Source organism: Strongylocentrotus purpuratus, unplaced genomic scaffold, assembly GCF_000002235.5.
Source record: "Strongylocentrotus purpuratus isolate Spur 01 unplaced genomic scaffold, Spur_5.0 spur5_scaffold_7, whole genome shotgun sequence".
In the NCBI taxonomy this organism is placed as follows: Eukaryota; Metazoa; Echinodermata; class Echinoidea; order Camarodonta; family Strongylocentrotidae; genus Strongylocentrotus; species Strongylocentrotus purpuratus.
Genome location: NW_022145613.1, coordinates 15,187,422 through 15,214,785, shown reverse-complemented (window position 1 = coordinate 15,214,785; position 27,364 = coordinate 15,187,422). Strand labels below are relative to the sequence as shown.

At 35.5% G+C, this 27,364-nt stretch overlaps 1 protein-coding gene across 5 annotated transcripts in view; it reads left to right on the top strand.

Annotated features, from left to right (window-relative positions):
* LOC100892278 overlaps positions 1-27,019 on the top strand; it is a 36,596-nt gene extending 9,577 nt beyond the window's left edge. The window contains exons 5-12 of one of the 5 annotated variants that reach the window (XR_004062145.1): positions 6,809-6,957; positions 7,829-8,021; positions 8,849-8,970; positions 9,844-9,852; positions 10,802-10,846; positions 15,327-15,376; positions 19,419-19,478; positions 22,662-22,706. Coding sequence is in view for 4 of the 5 variants with exons in the window: in XM_030974976.1 (XP_030830836.1) it covers positions 6,809-6,957; positions 7,829-8,021; positions 8,849-8,970; positions 9,844-9,852; positions 22,662-23,116 (928 nt within the window). In the remaining variant the exon portion in view is untranslated. Of the gene's footprint in view, positions 1-6,808; positions 6,958-7,828; positions 8,022-8,848; positions 8,971-9,843; positions 9,853-10,801; positions 10,847-15,326; positions 15,377-19,418; positions 19,479-22,661 lie in introns of all 5 variants that reach the window. The other 4 variants (XM_030974978.1, XM_030974979.1, XM_030974976.1 and 1 more) reach the window with 4 other exon arrangements.
* The last annotated feature ends 345 nt before the right edge of the window (positions 27,020-27,364 follow it).

Sequence of the window (27,364 nt, the reverse complement as noted above, 5' to 3'; positions counted from 1 at the left end):
GTCTGAATTCAGTTTCCCCGCGCAGAAGCTTTGCATTTCATTAAATTATTACTCTTTATCCTTGTCTGAATTCATTTTCGCCCATCTCGCGCGAAGCGCGGAAGCTTTCACGTTTCATTAAATTATTAGAGAAAGAAGACGATTCGTTGTATCGTGTCCTTGTCTGAGTGCAATCCCCCCCCCCCCACCCTCCCGCGCAAAGCGCGGAAGCTTTGATGGTTTAGAAAATTATTACTCTCAATCCTTGTCTATATTCATTTTCGCCCATCACGCGCAAAGCGCGGAAGCTTTACCGTTTTATTACATTATTAGAGAAGGAAGACGATTCGTTGTATCGTGTCCTTGTCTGCCCCCCCCCCCCCATATACGGTTGTCTCATTTATTTCGTATATTTGTATGTACCATGAAAATGAGATAGCAAAATGTGTATATTGATGGTCATCATACGAGTAATAACCATGAACTACTCTTATCAGGCTCTCATCATTAATTTTTCTTTTTCTTTTTTTTTTGATGGTGAATTATTGGGGGGGATGATTGTACAGGCCATCCCCCCCCCCCACCTGAAATTTTTGGGGGGATATATCCCCCCATCCCCCCCGGGATTGACACCCATGTCCATAAATGAAAGTGTATCATTTCTTCTGTAATTTTCAATGAAACAGTGTACATGTGGCTGCTGCTTTGATGATTGACTTGGAACAATGATTCCAAAAAGTGATCTTACAAAAGTGCTTTAATCTTTTATTGAAATTTGAATCCATTATTTCAATCGTTAAAAAAATTCTGCCTCGATCTGAACATAATGAGGAAGTCTTCTAGATATTTCCCATTTCCAGACATGACATTTTGGTAAAGAAAACTGTCTACTGCTGTATTAGATATTTAGATGAAGGTCTCGGTGAATTGAGTCAGGAAGCAGGAAGTGCAAGGAATATTTGAGAAGGCAAATATCCCCAAACTTAGTTTCTGTATGACACCATAGGACCACCACAAGGAAAGAGGAACAAACGGTGTATAGTTATGACACTTTTCACAAGAAAGGATGTTTGCTTTAAAAAACGATTGTTTGTTCACACATGTAGATAGGATTAATTATAAAAACTGACTTCATGGATACTGAATTTTTATAAAGGCTACATGTGCATGTAGTCTGCACGCACAGACTCAAATTTGACATGTTATCACAATTCCTAAATCCTTGAGCAGAGCCTTTTATATAGCTCTGTTAGTCTCTGGCTAGGTACATACATTATATGTGCACAATATGCAAACAGCATAGTACATGTATCACCGTGCAGATACTGCTGCACTCAAGGACTATAACCTAGGCTGCATGTACAATGTCAGACATGAACTTTTCACTCATACACTGTACAGTATATATGTACATGTATGTTCAATATATACCACATTTTATATTGTGACAAGATAAAAAGTAATAATAATGATTTGATAATAACTGATGTGTACATATTGCTCTGTTTAACTAAGTAAACATTTAGGTCACTGTACATGTCGCATTATAAGCAATAGAGATAGCGATAAAGAGAGAGAGACAGACAGACAGAGAGAGAGATAGAGATAGAGGATTCAAGTACCTTTAGGCCTACTTGTAGAAGGCATGTACTTTTACATGTAATGACTCTAATAAGGAGTGCAGCCATATACATGTATATGCACCCATAGGAAAGTGAAAAGTATGCCGCAGACCTGCCGCAGACCTGCCGCAGATCTGCCGCAGACCTGCCGCAGACTAAAAGTCTGCGGCAAAGAGTATGCCGAAGTATGCGGCAGAAAGAAATTTTGCTGCAGACTTGCCGCATACCAGTATGCCACAGGAACAGTCTGCGGCAGATCTGCGGCAGGATGAAATTTTGCTGCAGACTTGCCGCATACTAGTATGCCACAGGAACAGTCTGCGGCAGATCTGCGGCAGGATGAAACTTTGCTCCAGACTTGCCGCATACTAGTATGCCACAGGAACAGTCTGCGGCAGATCTGCGGCAGGATGAAATTTTGCTGCAGACTTGCCGCATACTAGTATGCCACAGGAACAATCTGCGGCAGATCTGCGGCAGGATGAAACTTTGCTCCAGACTTGCCGCATACTAGTATGCCACAGGAAAAGTCTGCGGCAGATCTGCGGCAGGATGAAATTTTGCTGCAGACTTGCCGCATACTAGTATGCCACAGGAACAGTCTGCGGCAGATCTGGGGCAGGATGAAACTTTGCTCCAGACTTGCCGCATACTAGTATGCCACAGGAACAGTCTGCGGCAGATCTGCGGCAGGATGAAATTTTGCTGCAGACTTGCCGCATACTAGTATGCCACAGCTAGGAACAGTCTGCGGCAGATCTGCGGCAGGATGAAACTTTGCTCCAGACTTGCCGCATACTAGTATGCCACAGGAAAAGTCTGCGGCAGATCTGCGGCAGGGCGAAACTTTGCTCCAGACTTGCCGCATACCAGTACGCCACAGGAACAGTCTGCGGCAGGTCTGCCACAGGAAATCCCATCAAAGTCTAATAGGGCCAATTGAAACCAATCATCTCATGCATATTCATTATTACTTTACACGTGTGACAGAAAAATACATTTATCATGATTTGTTAAGCAAATTAAGACAATGCACATCATTTTTGTGATTTCTATTTTCCTTTTGCCATTATTAACCAATAGATTATTTTGTCTGATCATGTTACAATTACATTCACGTTTAAGCAATAGATATATTGATTACTAACCAAGAAACTATGATTACTAACCAAGAAACAATATACATATTTAGTATATATATGTGTACGAGCCTGTGTCACTTTAAATGTTACTCTTGAATACACTTCAAATGATCAATGTGATGAAGTTAATACAATTGAGAATAGAATATACCTAATTGGTAATATCGGCATACATATTGGTATTACCTAATTGGTAATATCGATATTGCCAATATCGATTATGAAGTATCAATCAGTTTATCACTGGTTCTTCTACATGCATACTTTATTGCCACGTACTGGATATGAAAGAGTATGCGGCAGGTCTGCAGCAGGTCTATATGAGATATGAATATTCATGACGAAGAGTCTGCGGCAGGTCTGCAGCAAGTCTGCGGCAGACCTGCAGCAGACTCTTCATCATACTGAAAGAGTATGCGGCAGGTCTGCAGCAAGTCTGCGGCAGACCTGCCGCAGACTCTTCATCGTACTGAAAGAGTATGCGGCAAGTCTGCAGCAAGTCTGCGGCAGACCTGCAGCAGACTCTTCATCATACTGAAAGAGTATGCGGCAAGTCTGCGGCAGACCTGCCGCAGACTCTTCATCATACTGAAAGAGTATGCGGCAAGTCTGCAGCAAGTCTGCGGCAGACCTGCCGCAGACTCTTCATCATACTGAAAGAGTATGCGGCAAGTCTGCGGCAAGTCTGCGGCAGACCTGCAGCAGACTCTTCATCATACTGAAAGAGTATGCGGCAAGTCTGCGGCAGACCTGCCGCAGACTCTTCATCGTACTGAAAGAGTATGCGGCAAGTCTGCAGCAAGTCTGCGGCAGACCTGCAGCAGACTCTTCATCATACTGAAAGAGTATGCGGCAAGTCTGCGGCAGACCTGCCGCAGACTCTTCATCATACTGAAAGAGTATGCGGCAAGTCTGCGGCAAGTCTGCGGCAAGTCTGCGGCAAAACTAATTTGCATGTGAAAAAGATGACTGTCTGCGGCAGGTCTGCTGCAGATCTGCGGCAAGTCTGCCGCAGGAGTATGCGGCAGGCTCATTTCTTTCCTGTGGGCAGGCATGCCCACATATTTGAGTCACAGTAATTACTCTTGATAGGTTATCAAATTAGTTTACCAGTTCATACCCCCAGCACCTTTGTTTTACCTATTTTCTGCAAATTATCTCTGCCAAAATATTAATCTTATAACTTGATTATCTTGGGACCATCAACATGTCAAGCCTGCAGTATACATGTACATATATACCAGTAGGCTGTTAATGATGGCCCTTTTGTTCTTCTTCTTTTATATGAATTAATTAACCTTGTATTCTACATGTACCTTGAAATGCCTTGTATTTTATTTTAATGTTTTACACGTTTTTAAACTGAAGAACAAATAAAGAATGTACTTGAACTTGAACATATGATCTACATGCATGTACACAGTAATTTCAAATGATCGAAGAGATACATAAGGAAGCCCATGTTTAATACACGGTATGTATGTCACACATGATGTACAGTGTCATATTGTCATGTTTGGAGATATGCACAGGGTATAATTGTATCGGTCCATTAAACAGCCTCAGGGCCATTAATTACTCGGTTCTATTTTATGATGGAGTCACTCAAGCATAGATGCATCAAAGCAATGAGTGCTATCTCTTTTGATCGTTGGATGGTATACACTTCAAAATTTTAAATGAAAAGCATGCAGGGTTGTATGTCATACATGTAGATGTACATGTAGATGTGTACAGTGTAGGCGTACTGGGCACAGGACCTTTTTGTTGTTGTACATATTGTACATGTACATGTAGGATATGCACAACAAGCAACAACAACAAATCAAATATTTTGTAGGCCAATTATTAAAGCTACATTGTACATGTATATCCCAAATGAACATTATTAGTGTACTATCAACATGTACAGTGTACATGTAAAAAGCTGTCTTACATATATGTACAATGTAGGTATATAGACTCAGTTTGTGTATAATTTGCTACTACATGTACAAATTTAAGATATTACCTGAACCTCAGCATGTTTTTTTGATTAATTATCATATGGACGCGTACAATTTTTTGTGTGACAACAATTTGAGAATTTTAGTGCATAGTTACAAAATCGATCCAGCACACTATACTTTACAAGCAAAATATAAAAATGGGTATACTTTCAGCAAACACGAATGACATTGTATGTCCCACACAAACACAAAAAGAAATCTTAATGTTTATATAGTGATAAAAGTGAATTTGTAAATAAAAACACTGAGGCTATATTACTGATTGAAAAGAAAAATCCCAGAGCAAATTATAAAAATGCCTGTACAGGTGTAGTGCATTGCATGGGATACAAAAAGCACTCAAACATATTCTGCTGGTGTGCACGCATGTGTAATTCAAGTATCTAGGCTGGCCGACAGACCATGCATTGCAAGCTCTTTTGTGTCTTCATGCATCGATATTCATGAAAAAACCGTGGGTGTGTTATTATTGATGAATTAATCATCGAGAGTGTGCTATTATTTACAGATGTCTGCTTATTAAAGCATTGTGCATTTTAATACATGGTAGTGCATTGTTGTTCATATATCATGCAGTTTATGGATGAGCAGTGGAGCATATCCTTTGCTCTATCTAAAATACTATCAGTGAACTCTTTTCTGATCGACTCCAAACACAGGACATACATGTGCTTTTAATCTTTGAAGATTTCCTAATCAAAATTTGGGCTGTAAATCAGTCTACATATTTATTTATTGTTAGTAGTAAATATTGGTTTTATTATTATTATTTTAATATATTGTTATAATTGTTTTATAATTATTAGTAGTAGTGGTAATTAATAATAGAAGCAGTAGTATTATTATGTTTATTATCATTACACACATGTTATACACACATTATTAGTATTTTTGTTGTTAATTCTCTGGTTTTATCCAAGGAGATAACATATCCTAAAATGTAATAATGATTTTTGCTATGCTATAAAGAGCTAGTTACATGTTAGATGTAGCCATTAGCATCAACTCAGCTGGGTGGAGTTAACTTATAAGTCAATATAATATTGAGTAAATATTGATTCAGTATTAGGCAATTACTACCAGTACATTGTAGACACTTATAAGGCACAAAGTTTTGTTTGCATTTAAGGATCTATAGTACATGTAACTATATGTACATATTCTACATAAAACATGTTATCAAAACGAAAAAGGTATGTTATCTTCAATGGCAAAAATTTGAAATAACTTAATAGCAAAAGGTAATTACAGCTCTTAATTAATTTCTATATTTGCATAAGACTTAATTGAGAGAGATATTTATTTATTTGTTTACTCGCATTAGGGATGTCTAGGTTACTAATGGTGAACAGGCTATAGTAGGTCTCTGAAAATGGATGCCAGCATACTATCTTTACATTGTACACGTGTATGAATATGAAAATATAAGGAAGAATACATGCTTTAATTTCAATATTTTATTGAATGTGATGTAATCCTACATTCATTTATATGGTTTTGAGTCAAATACATGAAGGAAAGTGCAGGGAATGTGATTATAATTTAAATGCTGTTTTCCATCAAAGTCATGGTAGTTTGTAATACTAACAGGAAGCTATATTGTTTTTCATGTGCACATGCAGCTTATTGGGATTTAAATGAGAACATGTTTGACGCGAAATAGGACAATGTTTTTTTTTATCTTCAAAGTTCATAATTTGATGATGCTCCATGTAACATTTGGTATGATTTAGAGCTCAAAAATAGATTGATTATCTGAAATTGTGCATGAATGCTGTACATATCCATCCATAAACTCTGTTATCATGATTCTTTTTCATGCATTTTTATGTGACGAACCTCAACGTTTTCAAAATGTTAAATATTGTAATTTTTGTATTGTATTATTTTATGTAATTAATATTTATGCTCTATATTTGTGATATTATTGTCAACATGCTTAATTATTGCATTGCATTTTATCAACTGATCCATTGAGCCTGCACGAACAGTCAGTGTTTATTAAAAAATAAATACAGTAATTTATTAAATAAATTATATCATTATCTTTCTGCAGCAACTCTACCTTTACCGTGGTTGTGTCATCGGATTCTCCCGAGTATTTCAACGGTGACATCAAAATGACCTTTTACGTCAGGTTTCCTGAAGCCGACAGAGCTGACGATGCTGCCATGGAGTATCTCGTTCCTAAGGACACAGTCGCAAGTAAGTAGCTTACACCACAGTCACACCAACGAGACCGACACTAGACCGAGCAAGCAATTGCATTACCCCCAATGGCCGAAATTGTCGGGTTGGGGGTTTAAAACGTGGAGTCGGTTAACGTGGAGTCGGTTTGGAGGTGCGACTGATCGAGATACAAACTGTACCACATGTACATTGTATGATGGGGAGCTGCATGTCTCCAAGCCTACAGACTTGACTAAGAAATACCTTGTTTATGCCAGTACAATGATATAACTGTAAAACCAGTCATATTTGTGTCGTGTAACTTGTGTAGTTATTTGCAAGGGGAGCCATTTTCAAGGCAAGAAACTGGCACAAATTGCAAAAATTCTGCATTATAAATCGAGACAATTCTGAATGAATTTTTCGCAAAATTAAAATTTTATAAACCTGAAGCATTTGCAAATTAGTGAAAATTTCATGCACGCAAAATGTTCTTGTTATACAGTACCACTACTCTAATATAATATCTGATTTCCTAAAGACTAAGTATGTGTACACGAATATTCTAGTTAAATAGGAGCACACTATACGATTGACTACGATCCGATTTTGGAAGAATTGCAATAGCATTTTGATGTAAACATTCAAACCCCTGAAATCTTAATGATCGATGATATATGATTTATAAAATTACAAATAATTCAATGGATTTCAAGGAGGAAAATGTAAATTGGCTCAGAATCGCAGTGACATATACCAGTAGTGTGATTTGCTACGATGTATAGCTGATTTGGCTTTTGACCAGAAGCCTTAAATGTTCCAATATTCAGGTCTTTAGTGTTCTTATCATTATTTAGAACCTACATCATAAAGATGATGTTTGTTGCTCGATTTCTCCTCTGTGCAGTCATTGTGGAGGACAATAAAGAGGCTATCGATGCTGCCACCGGCTTCAATAAAACAAAGGACGACGGCATCGTTTTCATCGGTGAGAAGCGCGTGACCGAGATCGACAACTCTATGGACAAGATCATGATCCCCATCGTCTGCGTGCTCTTTGTCGTGGTCGTACTCATGGCCGTCTGCCTGACATGCATGCAGTAAGTATGCATGGGTACCGTAGGGTGAAACCCCAAAGTAGTGTAGTATACTTGCACATCCAAATAAGTTTAAAGGTAAAGTTGAGTTCTGGTCATGCAATTGCATTGTGAAAGAAACGTTAGAAAACGTTAGAAACAGTAAATACTGTTGATAATGATGATGATAATAATAATAATAATAATAGTAACAATAATAATTATGATAACGATAATAATGATGATGATAATAATGATAATAATAATAAAATAAAATAATATATAATAACAATACTATTTCCAAATTCTACGCAATTGTACATTTTCAATAGTGTTGGAAGTCAATTTATTTATTCTATTTTCTTATATCATTCCACTATGTAAAAACGATTTATATCCGTGTTTCCATATGAATATGTCATTGTACATTTGCTACTGTGTATTATCTATTTGTGTATTTTATTTTCTATTGTATATTGTTCATGTGCTTATGTAATGCCAACAACTGAATTTCCAAATGGACCAATAAAATTAATTTGAATCTGAATCTCTCAATCTGAATATACTTTGGAACAAACTACCTTTTAATGTCAAAAACTGTCAGACTGTTAACCAATTCAGAACTTGTCTTAAAACACATTTATTCAGCATTGATTTTGATGATTAACTCACTCTGTTCACATTGATGTATATTTTTATATGTATTGTAATTTGTAGGTTTATTTGCATCTTTTTGTTTTGATTAATATGTTAAACTGTTTATCATTGTATTTTATTTGTTATGGAGCTTAGAGACTATGGTGGTAAGCGCTTTATAAGCACCGTTTTTTAATATTATTATTATTTAACAGGTCCCGTGGAGAGAAGAAGCTCCAGGAGCAGAGGAAACAGCAAATAGGATCCTCCAAGGGAGACGAGGGCATCACCCTGACGGCCGTCAAGAGTGGTAGCTATGCCAGCGACGATAACAACGGTGAGTAGATAGTCCGGGCCCAAGGGCAGGGCAGGTACGTTAAGCCCCAGCCATTACCGATAGCCTCTTTATTTCTTGCCAGGAATTAAATTCCTAGACTTTCAAATTGTCCACATTGTTTGGTGAACGATGTTCCTTCAATAGATACCATATCCAGTGCTTCACACTAAATTATTTTGGAAGGGGGTCTAGGATTCAATTTTTAGTCTGTATTGTTGAATTGAATTGATAATGGTTTTATTGAGAATAAAAGAACAACAATGCGTCGCGGCCTACAAGGCCGAATTGGGCAATGTTTTACAAATGTAAAATACAATATATAAAAACATGCATATATATATATATGCATGAGTCCTATGTAACAATCTTGAGCTTTTGGGGATCCGGACATTGATTGTTGGTGTCCATGTGTCCTGGGCCCCTGAAGGGTGTTAAGCCCTGCTGTAGCTGTGACAAAAGTTAACTAAAGCAGACCGTTGTATGTTCAGAAAGTCGAATAGAGCAGGATCAGAGTTATTAAAAGTGAGCTGTAAAAGAGAGTTGATCCTTGGTGATGCATTGATGAAACAAATAGTTTCATTTTTAGACAGCCTCTAATTTTTGTCCTTGGGTGCATGAACGCTATATCTGTCTGATAATACAGTATCTTTCATTTTGTTTTGTTTTTTATAAACAATGGAAGCATATAAAGTTCAACAATTTCATAGCATGTTATACTTTAAAATACATGAAATTCATGATGATAAAGTGTTATTTCAACTTTGATACATGTTTTATCATCATGCCCTATGACTTGTGAATGTATAAGTCGACAGCCAATCGATAACAGCTTAATAATCAATTATTTCTTTCTTTTTCATTAACAACTTCCAGCCAAAACAGGTAATTTTGATTATGGATATTCTGGAGTTGTAACAGATTTATAATGTGCCCTTAATTGCACCTCGCAATAAGAGCAGGAGTGTTATCACCAACCATGCGTATTTGTAAAGCTATATATACGTGTGAACACGCTGTATAAGATTTAACTGTAGCTGGTATCACCAGTCATTTAATACAGGCATCAATTAATTGTATTTCCTGATTTTATGTACCTATATGTACATTTCTGTATGTTTACTGCATAACATTCTCGTTTGCTCTATATGTTCCTTCTCTCTTGTGGTGGTACAAGTACATTATTTTCTTCTCCCCCCCCAACTTTCTGTCTCTTTTCTTCTTCTTCTTCTTCTTCTTCTTCTTCTTCTTCTTCTTCTTCTTCTTCTTTCTTCTTCTTCTTCTTCTTCTTCTTCTTCCTCTTCCTCTTCCTCTTCCTCTTCCTCTTCCTCTTCCTCTTCCTCTTCCTCTTCCTCTTCCTCTTCCTCTTCCTCTTCCTCTTCCTCTTCCTCTTCCTCTTCCTCTTCCTCTTCCTCTTCCTCTTCCTCTTCCTCTTCCTCTTCCTCTTCCTCTTCCTCTTCCTCTTCCTCTTCCTCTTCCTCTTCCCCTTCCTCTTCTTTGTTTTCTTCTTCTTCCTTGTCATTACCCCCCCTTCTGTATTTCCTAGTGTTATCTTTGTAAATTCTCTAAGTTCTTCTTTCCTTCTCTTTTTACTGTATAGGCTCACTGTCTTGGTCCTTTTACATGCTAACCCTCATACATTTCCCATCTCCTATCTGTTTTCCTTTTTTTTACGGACCTGTTCAAACGATTCTTCATGATTCTAGGTTTTCAGTCTCCAATCTCGTTTTTATCTTCTTCATTGACGTTTGATAAATGTTAGCTCTTTAGATACCTGAAAAAAATATTTTCAAAAATGAATTTCTAAAACTTGAATATATCTTTGTACATGCAGTAGAAGTACACGTAGATGTAGATGCAAAACCAGCAGAGGAGAAAGGTAACCTTAAAAAAAATTGCTTGGTTTTGAACTTCGCTTTAAAGAATGCATCACATATACAGCTGACACTTTATCCAATGGCATGTGTTCAATGTTTGCAGTTGTTCAGGGCCCGTTGCATATATGCTGTACCACTGATGGTAACTTTGCCATCAATATTGAATATTATATGCTGACATCACTCACTAATCTAATCACAGTTTCCGTGGAAGTTACCATTATAATGGCAGAGTGACCATCAATGCTAAGTTTTATGCAATGAGGGCCCAGGTTTTGTTAAAGATTTCCATAATTATAGGACTCATTCACATACATTGTATGTCAGGGAAAAGCCACAGTGACTGCATTTTCATGGGGTTTTTTTTTGTGTGTTTTTAGTGAGCGGCAAGTGGGGATCGATGAAAAATGCAGTTGTGCTCAACAGAAATCCTGTGCCTACTCATTTATCTGTGTTCTTTGAGATATATAAATGCAGTACACTCTTTAAAAAACCAACTGTTTTTGTTTTGCCTTTTGTGAACAAGACTTCACTCATCTCATAGCTGCTTGAGAGAAATAGTCATGTCACCAGAAGTTGCTTCTGATTGGTCAGTCAGTTCATGGAATTCCAAATAGTATACAAATATACACTGTCTTCAGAGGTTCTGGTTAAAACTATGCGCAAGAGGTGAATCCAATAGTTCTATTTGCGAGGGGCACAGCCCCGAAGCAAATGGTACTTTTGGAGTCACCGAGGCCCATAGTTTTAACCAGTACCTCATAATGAAGGCATGGTATATTTGTTTCATATCCTGCATCAAAAAATTATTTTAAAAAAAAAATTAAAAATTACCATTTTTGGGGAGGGAAAAATTTAGAATTAAAAAAAAATGTCATTTTTTATCAAATAAAGATATGAAAAAAGAAAACAAAAATCATTTCAAAAAAAAAAATCACATTTGTTTCTCCAAATAGTACTCCCAAATAGTACTCTCATATAGTACTTTTTCAGAGCAACCTTATAACAGTTGAAATATTTCTGGTCATGTGACAAACTCTCAACCAATCAAAAACCAATACATTTTTTTGTGCGTGATATAATTTCCTCTGATAAAGATTGTATGAATGTGTGTCGGGGAAGGTGGACTATTTGGATCAACATGATTTAAACTCTGTTTGCTTACGCGTGGATGCGCATACAATGTCACAACTATCTCTTTCAATATGCTATGACTCATCCAAATACACCATTTTTCAGAGCCCCAAAAGTCAGACCATGAATTCATTCATGCTGAAGATTTGACCGAGCTTTGACTCTATAAGGTACAATGTATTCCTTATTTAAATTCATTCTGCTTCTACTTTGCACTATGCAGTGAGTACAACACAGAAGTTGAGCCTTTCTTCATGTTGGGGGCTCATGTGTGGACAACACATTATTTACTCCTGGGCTGCCATGTTTTGGGTTTTACTGTTCATAGTGCCTTTATCAATGTGTGTATGTCAGATCAGAATCAAATCATTAAACTAGATTAAACATTTATTTTCATTATCATTAAAGGGGAGTTGCAAATATTATTTATTTTCTATAATGCAAGAAAAAGTTCTCCCAAATTTTCATCCGTTGATTGGCTTGAAATACAGATTTGCACAATGTGCCTACTGGACAGCTAGAGTTAAATTGTACCTGGGGACAAACGTTTTGAACAGACATGGTCATTTTCTAGCTTATTTGAGTTCAAATTCAGCACCTTAAAATGGGGTAACACTGTTTAAGGACTCATACCAAATTACATTATAAATAACAATCAAATTTGTTGAAACATATTTGATTGTGTGTGTGTGTATTTGGGTTTTTACAGACGTGTATCAATCAGATATGATTATTTACGTCTGGAGACCAACTTTTAACGTCACCATCCGAAAGACGTGACTCAGTTTCGAACCTACGTCCTCGGCTGAATCAGTTTGTAACTTCCACTGTTAGCTGGATTACAGGCGCACGCCACAACGCCTAGTTAATTGATTATTTGTTATGAAGTCATTTATAGCTACCGTAGGTTCATTTGAACAACAAACCTAATAAGTACATGGTATTGGCATTGTCGGATGATCTTCACATATTACATTTCAACCCATTTTAATAAAGCATTAAAAACCTCTGAAAACTGTAAAATTTTCATTTCGGAATGTCTGAACCTCAGCAATTTCTATATGATTGAATTAAAAGTTGAGAGTGATAGAAATAAGATCAGGCTTCTGGCTGCTATTCATTCACATTCATGCACGCATTCACTATAACATTGATGGATTACAACTGGGACTGGGCAGTGTGCCCTCCTAAACACATCAAAATGTCCTCCTTTACATAAAAGGAAACAATCAAAAGAGCCCTTGTACATGCATGGGGATTCTCAATGGGGTGTGCAAATATTTGTAACTTTAAAAAAAATATATGTATATCATCATGTAACTAACTATACATGAATGTGCTTGAGCCTTTTACAAACATTTCTGTTACATGTATGTACCTTGTAATTGCATCTCCCTGTGAAATATTGAAGTATTCTTGTTAACAAATTCAAATTTTAGTGCTGGGTTAGTGCGTGGAAGGGTGAAAAAAAGAGCAAACGAATCATAGATACATACTGGGATGTATTTATAAGTGCCTGATTGTACATGTAGTCACATGTCCCTTTTTATTGCAATGGACTCTTTGATGTAGGGGAACCTTGAGTGGTTATGGTGTGTTGGGAGTACAGAGTTTCTATTTCCTAAGTTTGAAAACTATATCTAACCACCATGTTTGTTCTTTTATACACATCTGCACAGGTATTTATTCTGCCATGTGCATTCTCCTCAACCTTTTTTGAAACCCTTTAGAAATACCTACCAATATGTGCATGTACATATGCAAACCTTCCAACACAAAGAGCATGATTTACATTCAAATGTACCGGTACAGGGATGTTTGTGTGTGTGTTCTGGGGGTATTGTCAATGGATTAGTTCTTTGAAATACAATCAAATTGTTACACTAACGAATGATCACTTTTAATGATTCAAGCTTGATTATTGTTACTTTGCTCAACTAAAACCATAAATGTATTTCCAAAGTCAGCTACATGTATATCCTCCATCCTAAAGTGTAATTTTATGGTTCATCTTAATATTGCTGGTACAATACTTCTTTAATAGCCTTTAATTAAATGTCATTGGTAATTTTTCTTGCCGGCATTGCAGCTCCATGACATAAATTACCATATAATTTGTGGATACAACATCAATGGAGTTGAAAAATGTATGAATGTCACTTTGCAAATGTTTAGTGATTCTGTGCAAAATATGAAGTACTTGGCAACAATTCATTTTTCCACTATATCATTGCAATTGTTTTTGTTTTCATGATTCCTTTCACCTGTTTCTTTGAAAATCCACTCACATTCACATTCACATTCACACTCACATATAAGCAGCTGACATAGCCATTATTAGAAACCTGGCAACCTGCATTTCTTATTAACTGTTTGATTACAAAACAATGTTCAAAATATCTTCAATAAGGGAAAGTTTGAATAAGAGTGTTGCATTTTTCTTCCGTGTGCAGCGTGCAGAATCTTCACATACATGCAGTCAAGCATACAGCAGATTTTGAAGATGTGATAGCAAAGTTCTCATTTTAATTTTTTTTTATTTTTGTTGATATGTGGACAAAGTCCAAGGTATTTTTTCATTTTGTGTCCAATATGTTACTAAGTACAAAGGATTATTGACATGGCATAGAATGGCAATCCAAACTCTTGTAATAAGTTCTTTTGAATGAGAAAAATCAGAGAAAAAGAATGGCGAAAGTTTGAAATAAATTGGACCAATGATAAGAAAGTTATGGATGTTTGATATGTGAGATCACTACAGCTATGCAAATCTCAAATTGGCAATTTTGTCAGTGGATTGTAAATGTAGGGATGGTTAACTCTCCCAATTTTATTGTACAAAAATATTGCAAGTTTCAGTCCTTTTCTTAATTGCTTCACCCTTGGGGCACTTATTTATTATGGAGAGTTTGATATTAAAGTTTGATTTCCCTTTAAATCTGTCATTTTGCTTCATATAAGCTCATATAAAGTCATTCTGTCAACCGTATCATTACATCTTCAGTTGAGTTGCTTTCAGGGTAAGATGTTAACATAGTAAGTGTTATCTATTCCACAGTCTCACCAGCTAGTATGGCTATTCAATTGATACACCAATATACAACTTTAGGTAGACATGTTCAGTACGTAACATTGTTTTATGAAATTTCCCGCTCTACTAGACAATGAGGGAAATTCCCTCCACTATGACATCATTCGCGTTCTAAAATTCTCACTTTTTTTTTTCTCTACGCCCAATTAGCAATACTTTTTTCACAGTTTCCTACATCGATCATTCCCTCCATGGCTGTACTAATTATTCTCTTTCTTTTCACTTCACTTCACTACTCCATGTATAACAATCCGCAGAGGTGAAGGCATAAAATAGGCATCACTTCAACGCCGTTCTCACTTCCAAGGTATAGCGTTTCGTCAAACTTGTTTTTTGCTTCAGAAATTATCTCTGTTCCACCCTTCTTGCCTGTTTCCAGGACCTTTGCTTGCATGCTATCCTTGGTTTCTGTTTTATTAATTTTGATAGTTTCCCTGCTTTCTGTATTTCTGAGAAAAAGAATACACACTTTGAGAAAACATTGCTGTACTAACCTTTTCTCTGTTCCACCCTTCTTGCCTGTTGCCAGGACCTTTGCATGCATGCTCTCCTTGGTTTCTGTTTTATTTATGTTGATAGTTTCCCTGCTTTTTGTGTTTCTGAGAAAAAGAATACACACTTGAAGAAATTGTTGCTTTACTAACTTTTTTAAAAAGTGGGAAGCGGTGCTAAGCCCTGTTTGAGCTAGGTTCACTGTATCCATCTTGCTGGGTTATTTTCTTTTCCCAGGAAATGCGTGTTCACGTGTGCTGTAGTTAAAAGTTTTTTTTTTAATTGTTTTATGTACTCAATGAATGGTACAGGTGGGGATGACAAAAGGTAATAACTGCCACAACAAAGGTCCTATGTGGACTCACTTTAAAACGTACATATGTGTTTAATAATATAAGATACAAAAACAGTGATGTACATGCATGTACACTATGCTTAACACCCCCCCCCCCTTCCATGGTAAACTTTTGATAGCAGTTTACAGCAGCTTACGTGAACAAGCATGAAGAAGATTCTTACCAGGAGACACGATATTTGCTCTCACAATGATTGCTCCAAGCTTGACATACATGCAGTACCTGGTGGGTTTTATGTTAGGGTTAGGTATAGTTTTGGGTCCATGCAGGCCCAGTCAAAGTTACGAATTTGGTTTGTGGAGGGTATTGACAGAGAGCAATTGGCGCCAGAGCAAGTGTTGTGCAGCCTCTTACTCACATCAAGAAACCCCGAGCAAGAAGCAATAAGCATACTCGGAATTAAACATAATGCGCTCTATGTTTTGGATATTACGCTTTAAGAGCTAGGGGTCTTTGTATTTGCTTGCTCCTACCCTTTTTAACTTCCATTTGCCTGCTCCTACCCTTTTTAACTTCCATTTACCTGCTCCTACCCTTTTTAACTTTCATTTACCTCATCCTTTGCAAGTTCACAACATAGTAGTCAGATGCTATTTTCCATTTCACCCTTTGATTTTATATGTGCCCACTTGGGTCCCCACATTGATTTGCTTCAATTTCACATTCCATTACACATTTTTTAATCCATTAAGTACAGGAACCGAGTGGCCCCTGTATTTAAGGCTATGGGAATGAGAGGAATTCAGTTGTCACCAGGTTAATTAGAAGGGTAATATTGTATCTGGGAATATACAGGGTTAAATTTTTGAGGGGACAACTCGAAATGAAATTAATGCTATCGGATGGAGAACCAAATTTTTTGCTTCGCTATTAATTATGGTGTTTAATGTCTACTTATGCCTCTTCTAATCTTTTATGATGCATGCTGCATGTATTCCTGCTTTTAAGTTGGCCTTTATTCATCAACACAACTTCAATTTAGTACATGCATGTAATTCCTTTTCATTTTCATGTTCTTTGAATAAATTGGGCTTTTTTCAGGAAATATCAATAATTAACTGTCTATATTGTCTTATTCTTGGATTCATGATACATGTATGTTTGAACGAAACCTGGCTTTAATATTGCCCTTTTTATTTTGCTTGGTCATTGTTTCCATGGAGATTGTTAAAACATAAGCATGTATTTGTGGCTTGAGCAGATGAAATACATAAATATTAATATTCCGCTTTTTATAGCGCCCAATACATCGATACAACGATGTGTCTAAGTGCTTTACAGATATATTATTACCTCGGTCATCAGATTCAGGCTTACACGCACACAATGTATGCACATATTCCACTCCCTGTGGAGCATTCTGGCCAGTCACCATTTTACAAGCACACACTTGCTGATCCAACCACATTAATTTCGCATCCTACCAGATTTCATGCAACATGCTCTTTACATTCCAAATACCTGTATAACTATAGAGGGTTGAACAATGGATTAAACTTTGATGGCACATGTGCGTGCAGTGCTTTTCACTATATGTCATTCTCAGCAATTCCAAATCTCTTTTTCATCATTTTGATCATTTAACAACATCACAATACATATTTGTTGGTACTTCATAATCACACTTTTGCTATAACATTACATGACCTTGAAGAAATCAACTCTCATAGATATAATTGAGTGATAATATTGGTAGAAAGTACTTCTGTACATGTTACCCGAAGCAAAAGTTAGATCTCAATTATGCTTGATTTTCTGATGAAGTTCTTATAAAGCCATTTAAGGTTTTGGTGAAGTCCCCCCCCCCCCCCCCCCCTGCCTGATTATCGCATGTAATAATTAATGCTATTGTTCATCTTTAAGACCTTATTTCTTTCACATATTTCTTTTCTTGCATTTACGGTCCACGCAATAAATTTGGCTGGTACATCAGGAATTATTGTTGAGTTTATAAGCAGTCTCATTTGTCAAATTAATACATTCAAGTGCATGAAATATTTCTTAATTAATATAAGTTTTTTTCTTGGTGTTCCTCTCTAACACATCTTTGTTTTGCCCCTTGCTTTTTATACATGAATGCTCCTTATCTTTATTGAATACAAAATTGGATATATTCCAGATCTAAGGACATAAAACAATTTTTTTTTTTCCTTCTTCTATTCTTTCAAAATCAAAGGTCCTTAATTTGATGAATGTTCAGCGATATGCGTGCTCTATAGATAGAAAGTAAAGAGTATATTTACTCATTCATGTAATATTGTTACTAAGAGATTGTTAATAGCAAACTTATTAAACATGGAATGACAACAGGTAAGTACATGTATATATGATTTGATATATGGTCATATACATGTTAATGTCTGAAGAAGATAAATTCAAATATGAAAAAGTTCTTTTCTGTTGCTGATAGGCTTAAGCTTGGTCCATAGCGTGTCCGTAATCCATGTGAAATCATTGATTTGTGTTGCTTATATGCCAAGTACTGCAATTACCATTCATCAGTGTTTTGCTTCATTAAATGTGTTTTGTTTTTTAATTACGATTTATTTGCATGACTTGGGTTTTTTAAGCATAAATGATGAGGGATGTTTATTTTATAATTTCTATGAAAAAGGGAAACTGATTCCACAACTTTTGAATTTTGTTAATTCAGTGAAATTTCAGAGCATGCAATTCAACTTCATACATTGTATTAATTGTGAGAGGTTTACTCTCTTGTTGGTAAATTGTTCTTTTCAAATAATTTCAGGGAATAATTTTCCTCAAATTTTTTGATTAGCAATTTCAGCCGATGGATAAATATTTCAAATGAAATTCTGTACATTTCTATGGAAGAAAACTGCTACGCAAAAGATATTTTGTATAGCAGTCATGCAAAAATGCATAGCAAATTGCGATGCGATACCAGGAAAATTATTCCCTGAATTTGGTGAAGTTTGATATGGTTACATGTAGTTCAATGTCATGACATTTCCACAAAATTCATGACATTTGTTGAAAAGTTTCGAGATGTTTCCCATTCCTGATGCATGATATCTTAAAGTAGTTTCATGCGTTTGACTATTTTGTTTTGTATTCTTTGCCAGGTGAAGATATAACATGATATCTTATAGCAGTTTCATGTTTATTCTATTACAGTATGTAAGATGATAAGCGGATCCTAATCAAATGATTGGTCGAGAGCGTACACCTAACCAGGCATTTATTTTGCCTAACACCGGTCATTAGTAAATACTTATGACCGGTCATTAGTAAAATCCTTATGATGTTATAAAACAAATAAAACATCATCTTATAAAACAAATAAAAGACATGATTTTGTTCGGGCATTAGTAAATTACCCACACTCAGTACCTTGTGTGGGTAATTCTTACTAATTGTGCGCCCACTGCTGTTTATCATTTGCATATTGTTTTGTATTCTTTGCCAGTTGAAGATATAACATGATATTTCAAAGCAGTTTCATGTGTTACGATTATTTTGTTTTATATTATTTGCCAGGTGATGATGTTACAGGTGTTAACGTAGCTTTGACAACTTAAATGTGAATTTTGTGACCAGGTCAGTCAATCCTCTCACAAGTCAAAAAGTTTATATGTTATATGTCAGGATATATAGCAAGCCCATATATCACAAGCCCAGGATATAACACAAGCTCCATATACAGTGTACCCCCAAGTACTAGTTAAGGGCTGGTCACCGATAACGATAATGATGATAAAATCTGTTGAATGTCTTTTTTTCTGAAGGTTCATAATTCAGAAAAGGAAAGGAGATTATAATTTTGAAAAGGAAATAGGGTTGTAATTAAAAGATGAGTTTGAACCATGGATAGTTTTTCAGAATTACAAACTTTCAAAATAATGAACCATCTTTAACTTTCAAAAATATGAACCTTTGGAACAGCGCACTTTGGAAAAGGGTGCCTTCCATAAATTCAAGCTACAAGTACATATACTTGTATGTAAAATAGGTATTGGATCAATGAAAATCGGTACAGAAGGCTATTAGCATAAACTTGATGAGCTACAGCGGTATCTAATAACTTATCTACGTCTATGCATAGATCGATTTTATCATTATCGTTATTGTTACTGTTGATATCTGACCAGTCCTTATATTCATCTCAATTGTAATATTTTCATCTACATGTATGTATGTGGGTGGTTTGGTCTGGTAATGCAATCTAATAGAACACATAAACTGCATTTAGATTATAGTAGCATTCATCAAACAGTACAGAGGTGTATTGCAACTAAACATTTCTTACATTTTTTAATATGGAAAATCAATTGCTATATTTTTTTAATTTTCACCTATCTCAAGATAAATTATGCAATCTCAAAGGCTGAAACTTGATCCATTAAAATGACCTTGTAACATCGTTGAAGGTTGATGAAAAAACTGCGTAATTTTGGTATCAAATGTAACTTATTATATACCCATTGTACTAGCTATACTTACCCTCTAACATGCAAAAAATCCTGAAAAATTTCTCAAACCACAAAGATACTTATAGTTTTCTTTGAAGGTGTCACTGTGCGACACCCTCAGTAACAGTAAATTCTCTCAACCATTTTTGAATTTTCCCAACCGTTTTCCATGAAAATAAGACATAAGACAGGCTTTTAAATATATTTCAACACTTAAATGTTTGGAATGGTATAAAGAGTCCATTCATTGCTTTGTGACAATTTACATTCACCTAAAATGCAATTAAATTGTAATAATATAGTTGGGAGAATTATAAGGAATCGATCAGATCAGTTTTTCCCAATTTTTATCTGGTCTGGTTTTCACTAAAATTTTCAGATCATTTAATACATCTAGCATTGAAGTCATGACCTTAGCACCATTTTCTTTCATCTGAACAATTGCGCCCTCTGTATAGCAAACAGTGTCTAATCAGTGACTGTTGGTCCCCCATGACCCTCTTTTTCTTATGTTAATTGAGAGCTGATTTGATGAGATAACCACCTGTCAGTGACCTTGCAGGGAGGTCCCTCCTGTCCAAACTAGTGCAGAAGGGCTTTAAACCAAAATGGGCAAAACTGTATAATGCATTCACAAGTACATAAACCGTACATGTGGATATATATACTGTAGTATGCTCTCATGCTATTTACCAATGGTACATGTACAACTCAACTCAAGTCATATTAAATTGTGTTTATATTTACAAGTGGTGCATTGAAATAAAAATGGCTACCGCTAACATATGACAATAAAGAGAAATTTAGGCACCTCCTTGTGCCTGGTTATTCCTTCTTCAAGTAAATCATATGTGAAGATAATCACAAATTTAAGAGGTTAGAAATTATTAGAAAATGTTCTTCGCTATTCAATGGTGTTATTTTTATGCTGGAGAGGGCTGATTGCAGATTAAAATCGAGAGCTAGAATCCATCTCATGTAGAAAGTGGGAATTTGTTGTAAACTGCATCATTGTGTCAGTTGCTCATCATGCCAAAGGTGATCTTAAAGCTGTCATTTCAGATCATTATGTACATTTTAGATTCATGTAAATGTACTTAAATACGCAAAGTGAGGCAAACTTTAGATGCGTATTAAAGAGCAAACGTGCAAACATAGAAGGGATTATATTCCTCTTTTTTCCCTCACTTTTACCCTTTCTTTTTGTTCTTCTGCACTCATGTTCTTCTTTGTTATCTCTTGCTGTTTTATACTCTTTCCTTTTTCCTTCTTTTTCCTTCTTTTTCTTAATCCTTCAATTTTCTTTTCATTTTTCTTTTACCGGTATTATACTTCACTTTTTCTTTTTAATCTACTTCTACACCCTGTTACCCAAATCACATATCAATTAATGTGCAAGCTATTGCTGGTTATTGGAAAACTAACTAAAAAGTCTCTAAAATTTCACTATAGACATTGTAAACATCTGCTTTACTTGTACCATCTCTGTAGTACTCATGAAAGTATTGAAGAAGAAAAAAAAGTATGATTTGTGGATTTTTTTTAAATGTTCACTTCATTTTTCTAAATTTACTAAAAGTAATACATTAAAACGATATTTGAAAAAGTTTAAAAACTGCAGTTAATGATTTTAAATCATCTGCAAAATATTGTGGTGCTTATTTGACATTATGTTTCTTCTTTCGTCATGAACCAATTATGACCAAAGAGCATTATGATAGAACCGGTTATAACTAACAAATGTGATGAACAATGGATCTTATGACTTGTGAACTTTAAGACCAGATGATCATAGGACTAATAACATGTTTGATCTAAGTCCTTGACATTGTCTGTTTCTCACAATTGTAAATGCTTTCCATTTTGAAAGTAAAATGTAATCTTATAAAGTTTGGATGCATTCTCCAAGTCCATAAAACTGTAATTTGTAAGGTAGCTATAGACATTATAATATCAGTTGCTTAATGGGATTCATATGCATATATTTCTTAACACTATCTCCTAACATTTAACATCTCTATTTGCATGAGTATCCTGACATATCACCATGGTTGTCGTGTTTAACCACTCACATGTATATATATTTATTTATTTCATCATTACTTGATATATGATGTTTTCATGGTTTTATATTTCAAAATTCACTCTGAGTTTTTTTTTAAACTCAGTTTTTTAGATGAAGACAACTAATTAACAATTATCAATTTTGTTTTAGTACAATCAGATTCAAGTTAATATATAAGAATGTTTATGCAATTTGCTATACAAATTCATTCAACCATTTTCATTTTCTTTCTCTTTTCCTTTGAAGACCCCTCAGCTGACACCACCACAACAACCACAGCCACCAAGAGATTCCGACGACAGAAAAAGCTCAAAGACGGACGAGAAAACCCAACCACAGCCCCGGTCCAGGTCCAACCAGAAGTCCAGTCCAGCTCCAACGGTTCCAGGTCCACCATCGAAGTCAAACCCGCCAGTCAAACGGCAGACAACTTCTCGTCAAACAACTCCAACGATCTGATCCAGCCACGTGTGTCAAGGCATGCGATAGAGCTGCCCCCGCTCACGACAGTCAGCACGCCGCGGACGATGTCCCTTGACGGTAGCGACTCGGAAGATCAGGATAGGAAGAAGGATAAGAAGAAGAAGAAGCATCATCGTAAGCTCAGTCAACAGTCTCTGGTCGATGCTATTGATAAGGACGATGACCTAGACAATGAAAAGTCACTTTCCCCCCTCCCTGAAGATAACTATAGGTCATAGGTTAATCTGTGACCCTATATCCTATAACCTTTATTTAACCTCTGTATTAAATAATGGGTCCAGTATTATTAGAAAAGTATTTTGGAACTTAAAAACTGTCTAGATGGAAGTACACGGAAGGGGACCTCATGATTTCTTTCATTTGTTCAGTCAGATTTGGCCTTTTCAAAACTCAGGCTATCAAATTCCAGGAAATCATGCAATGGCATTGTCCCCAAGATATGCCTTTTCATGTCTTGTTAGCCAGTTTTTTGGGTCAATGTAGATTGTCAGATGTCAAATGACACTAATGTTTGCTGAATTGCAGCGCCAATTAGACAGAGCAAGCGAGATTAACCTGCAGAGTGCTATCAAATAGACACTTTTTTGCCAAAGCTGGACCTTGTTTTCCATTCCATTCCATTCCATTCCGTCCTTGTATTACTGCATCTATGCAAATGTGGACAACTTGATGAGAATGTACATGTGACATCTCCTCGTGACACTGAAGATTCAAGGTAGGCTAGTCTGGGGGTCATGCCCCATAATGACAATGAGCTTGTGCTCGGTACCTGTGCTTTCTGACATGTCTCCCTTTGATGCCAGGCTACGTACACTGTGCCAAAGGATTCTCAGGTTGTCCACATATTGTGAGTTGCCTTTATGACTGTTTGACTGTGAGCTTACGATGATGATGATTGACAGCCGAGCCAAGGTGTGCAGAAAGCTGTATGGTTTGTGGGAAGAAATGCCTGAAAAGTAACAGTTATTTTCAATCAACATATTACCTGCTCAGGGCCAGAGGGGCATTAGCTCATATAAGTTCTAAGATAGGTTCACATACTTTAGGTTAACACCCTTCTGTCTCTCAACAGACAATATCTTCTGCAGAGAGCCGGAAAGAAATTGACTGTATTACTTATACAGAGCTAAAGCCCTTCTGATTCTCAAAAGATTATATATATGACAAGACAGAGAGAAAAAAAATGCAGATGAAAAAATAAAAAAAATAAAAGATTTTAAAATCACGCCTTTTGTTTTCTTTATTAAATTACGCATTCTCAAATTCGTTGCGATTTGTATAGCCACTTGTTTCAATAATCCGAATTCATTCAAACTGCATGATAAGATGTCTTGAAGTGATTTATTTTTGTTATGAGATGAAATTGTTGTGTTACAAAGAAGTCAGGCTGATTCTTCCCCACTTGCCACCCTCTTTCTTCTTATCCTACTATCCGTCCAAGATCCGTCCAAGATTTGTTTGTAGAGAAGTTGTTGTGCGTAAGAAGACTTATTTTCTATTTTTGTAAATTGAATGTTTAAGGAAGTATAAATTCAGTCCAGAACTGCCAAAATGTCCACTATGGACTTTAAAAAATGAAAGCTTTAAAGGGCAGTTTATTTGATTATTAAAAGTATGAGAAATGCAAGTAATTTTTCCTGATTTCATTTGAAAGATATGCTTGGAGCTGCCTATACTTAGGATTGTACTTTTAAGAGTGTACATAGGTGTATTTATAAACACTTGTTTTCTCTCTCTCCTTTTCACAGAAAGGCAAGTGAAACCCACAAAAGGGGGATCTTGTACATACACGGATATAACCGTGACACTTTTGTGAAATGTTATTGGAGTCTATGGCCCAAATTCACAAAGGAGGTTTATCTTAAGTTCTCGTGTCCCATGGCCAATAAGTCGCTTTTGTATGCTTTAATATGGTGGAGGTTTGAACCATGGTGTAGACCAGGGTTTTAAATTAAACCCTCCTTTGTGAATTCGGGCCTTGGTGGTTGGAACCGTGGAGCAAAATTTCACTTTTAATTATTACCTGAATCCGTTTGAGGGTGTCACCTGGTCCATTATCTCACAACTGCAACAAATATCATGATTATGTTTAATTTTATTCAGATTTTATGCATGTGGTGGCGGTAGGTATAATCTTCAGGTTTTTAGTCATTTAAGAAAATTGGAAATACCTAGAGTTTCTTTTAAAAATGTCATCCAAGTGACAACCGTAAGAACGAAATTCAACTTGGTTAAATATTTGCATGATGTCAGTTTTTTAACATGAATATATTCATAACCTCTTGATATGAAACTAAAGTACTATAATCAATCCTTAGTACGCTTTTAATGGTATTTTGATATCCTCTCAATGCGAAACTAAAGTATTGTACAAAAATCTTTAATTAGTACTATTCATATAGCAAGTTCTGTAATACTGCCAATCATTTAAAGTACTCTTCTATAATTGAATTGAGATATATACATGTATATGTAATGATTTCAAGATGGTCATTTTCAAGACGGAACATCCATGACAATTTTTGCACTTGCATGTGCAGGTGGTACATAACATTGTATATTCATATACATTTGTATGTTCGTGTTGTTTTAATGACCACACCCCTTTTCTAATCTCTTCATATTTGTACCTATAAGCAATAAGTTGTTAAGTCATTATTTGATGGGTAAAATTATGCATGATTAATTACGGTAGTATGAAATTGTGTCTTGGTAGATACTGCGTACAGAGTTAGACATCTATACGCTTATATGGTACAGAGATTTAAGAGGAGGTGGTGGTGTGCTAATTAAGTAAATAATACAAGATTGTTGTATGCATGCTTAATCATTCCCTCTTTACAATTCTTTACAGGGATAAAGGTGTCGCATACTCACAAGGACTTTTCATCTGTTTGGGGCCATAAGGCCTTAGTACATAATCTATTAAACACAGAGTGTACGTCCTTGTGGCCCCAACAGACGATGTAAAGGTCAAAGAAAGTGACACCTTCATCCCTTGAAGGATATATATGTACGTCCAAGAAATGGCAGATACCACAATCGTGTTCTAAGTAGGAAATGAATTTACATTAATTTGTACAATGTACTTGTTTATACATGTGACTAGAAATGTAGTAAGTCTTTCAAAATGATATATGTACACATTTTTTAATTTGTAGAAGTTAGGTTTTGGTGTGAACTTTAACTTAGATGTAGTGATGAGATTGATTTAGAAGATCTTCGATTTTGTTTAGGCGCCATGAAATATTTGAGGCTTTACAGCAATATTTCTATTATTTATTAAAAAATTTAACAGGAAGGGACTAATGATTTTAACATATAGCTTGGAACAAAAAAAAATTCCCTGAAGTCTGAACTCTTTGGCATCAATGGTAAGATATTTATTTGAAACTGAAAATGGTAATGTGGGTAGAAGTATGTGCAAATACATTGAAATATCATTTATCTATCTGAAAGAGTTACTTGAAATAAAAGTTGTATTATTGTCATATATAACATGGATATTTGCTTTGTTTATCAGTTTATTAGGTTGTTTTGTTTTACAGTGTTTTGTTCAAAATCACTCAAACTTAAGTGCACAGTGTGCAAATATTAAGGAAAATGTTACAATTTAAATAGTATTAAAGTATGTACACTATTATATGACCAAAACAATAATGTGACAACAAAAACGAAGATTAAAATGGAAAAGAGACAAAAGTATTTGAAAACGTAAAATATATCTTAATTTACTATTTTAATGAATTATGATTTGGGATGCCTTTTAATTTTCAGACCTAAAGTGAGGTAGATATTTACATATATCAAGTGTGCAATGAAAAATTTGACCAAGGTATTGTTTTTTGCTATGAATATTATCAAGAGATGTTTTGGGGCTTTTGCTTTTCAAAGTAACAGCAATTACATTAGGAAAAAATGGGTTCTACATATATGTCTCTTCCAGTGTCTGTTGCCTTGTAAGACTTTCAACAACTTATTTGTTTTAATGTGTTTTTAAAAGTGTATTTAACTATATTATGGGGTAAGAAATGTATAAAATCACACACTATATACGGGCAGTATTTATTGCAATCATTTTCTATCATCTTTGTACCATTAAAGGTAGAAGTAGAATAATACTGTACTGTGTATTGTCTTGTTTCATTTGAGTATACTGTTTAGCTTAGTGTGTTTTTTGTTTTGTTTTTATGTTTAAATTAGTTGAAGGAGAAAATGAGAATTTTTCCAAGTTTTGGAAGTAACTCCAGAATTAGCTTGAGCCTACAGCCCTTTGTAAAAAAAAATTATGAAATGCCTGGTTATTTGAAAAATCAAACATAATTCTTAAAGTTATTAACTTTGAAAGTTGTAATCGTCATATGACATATGTATTGGTACCATACAAAAGTGCCAGACAATTCTCCCAATTTTAAATTTGTATGACTCGGGAGGAGGGTTTTTTAATTCTTATATAAGGTACGGTA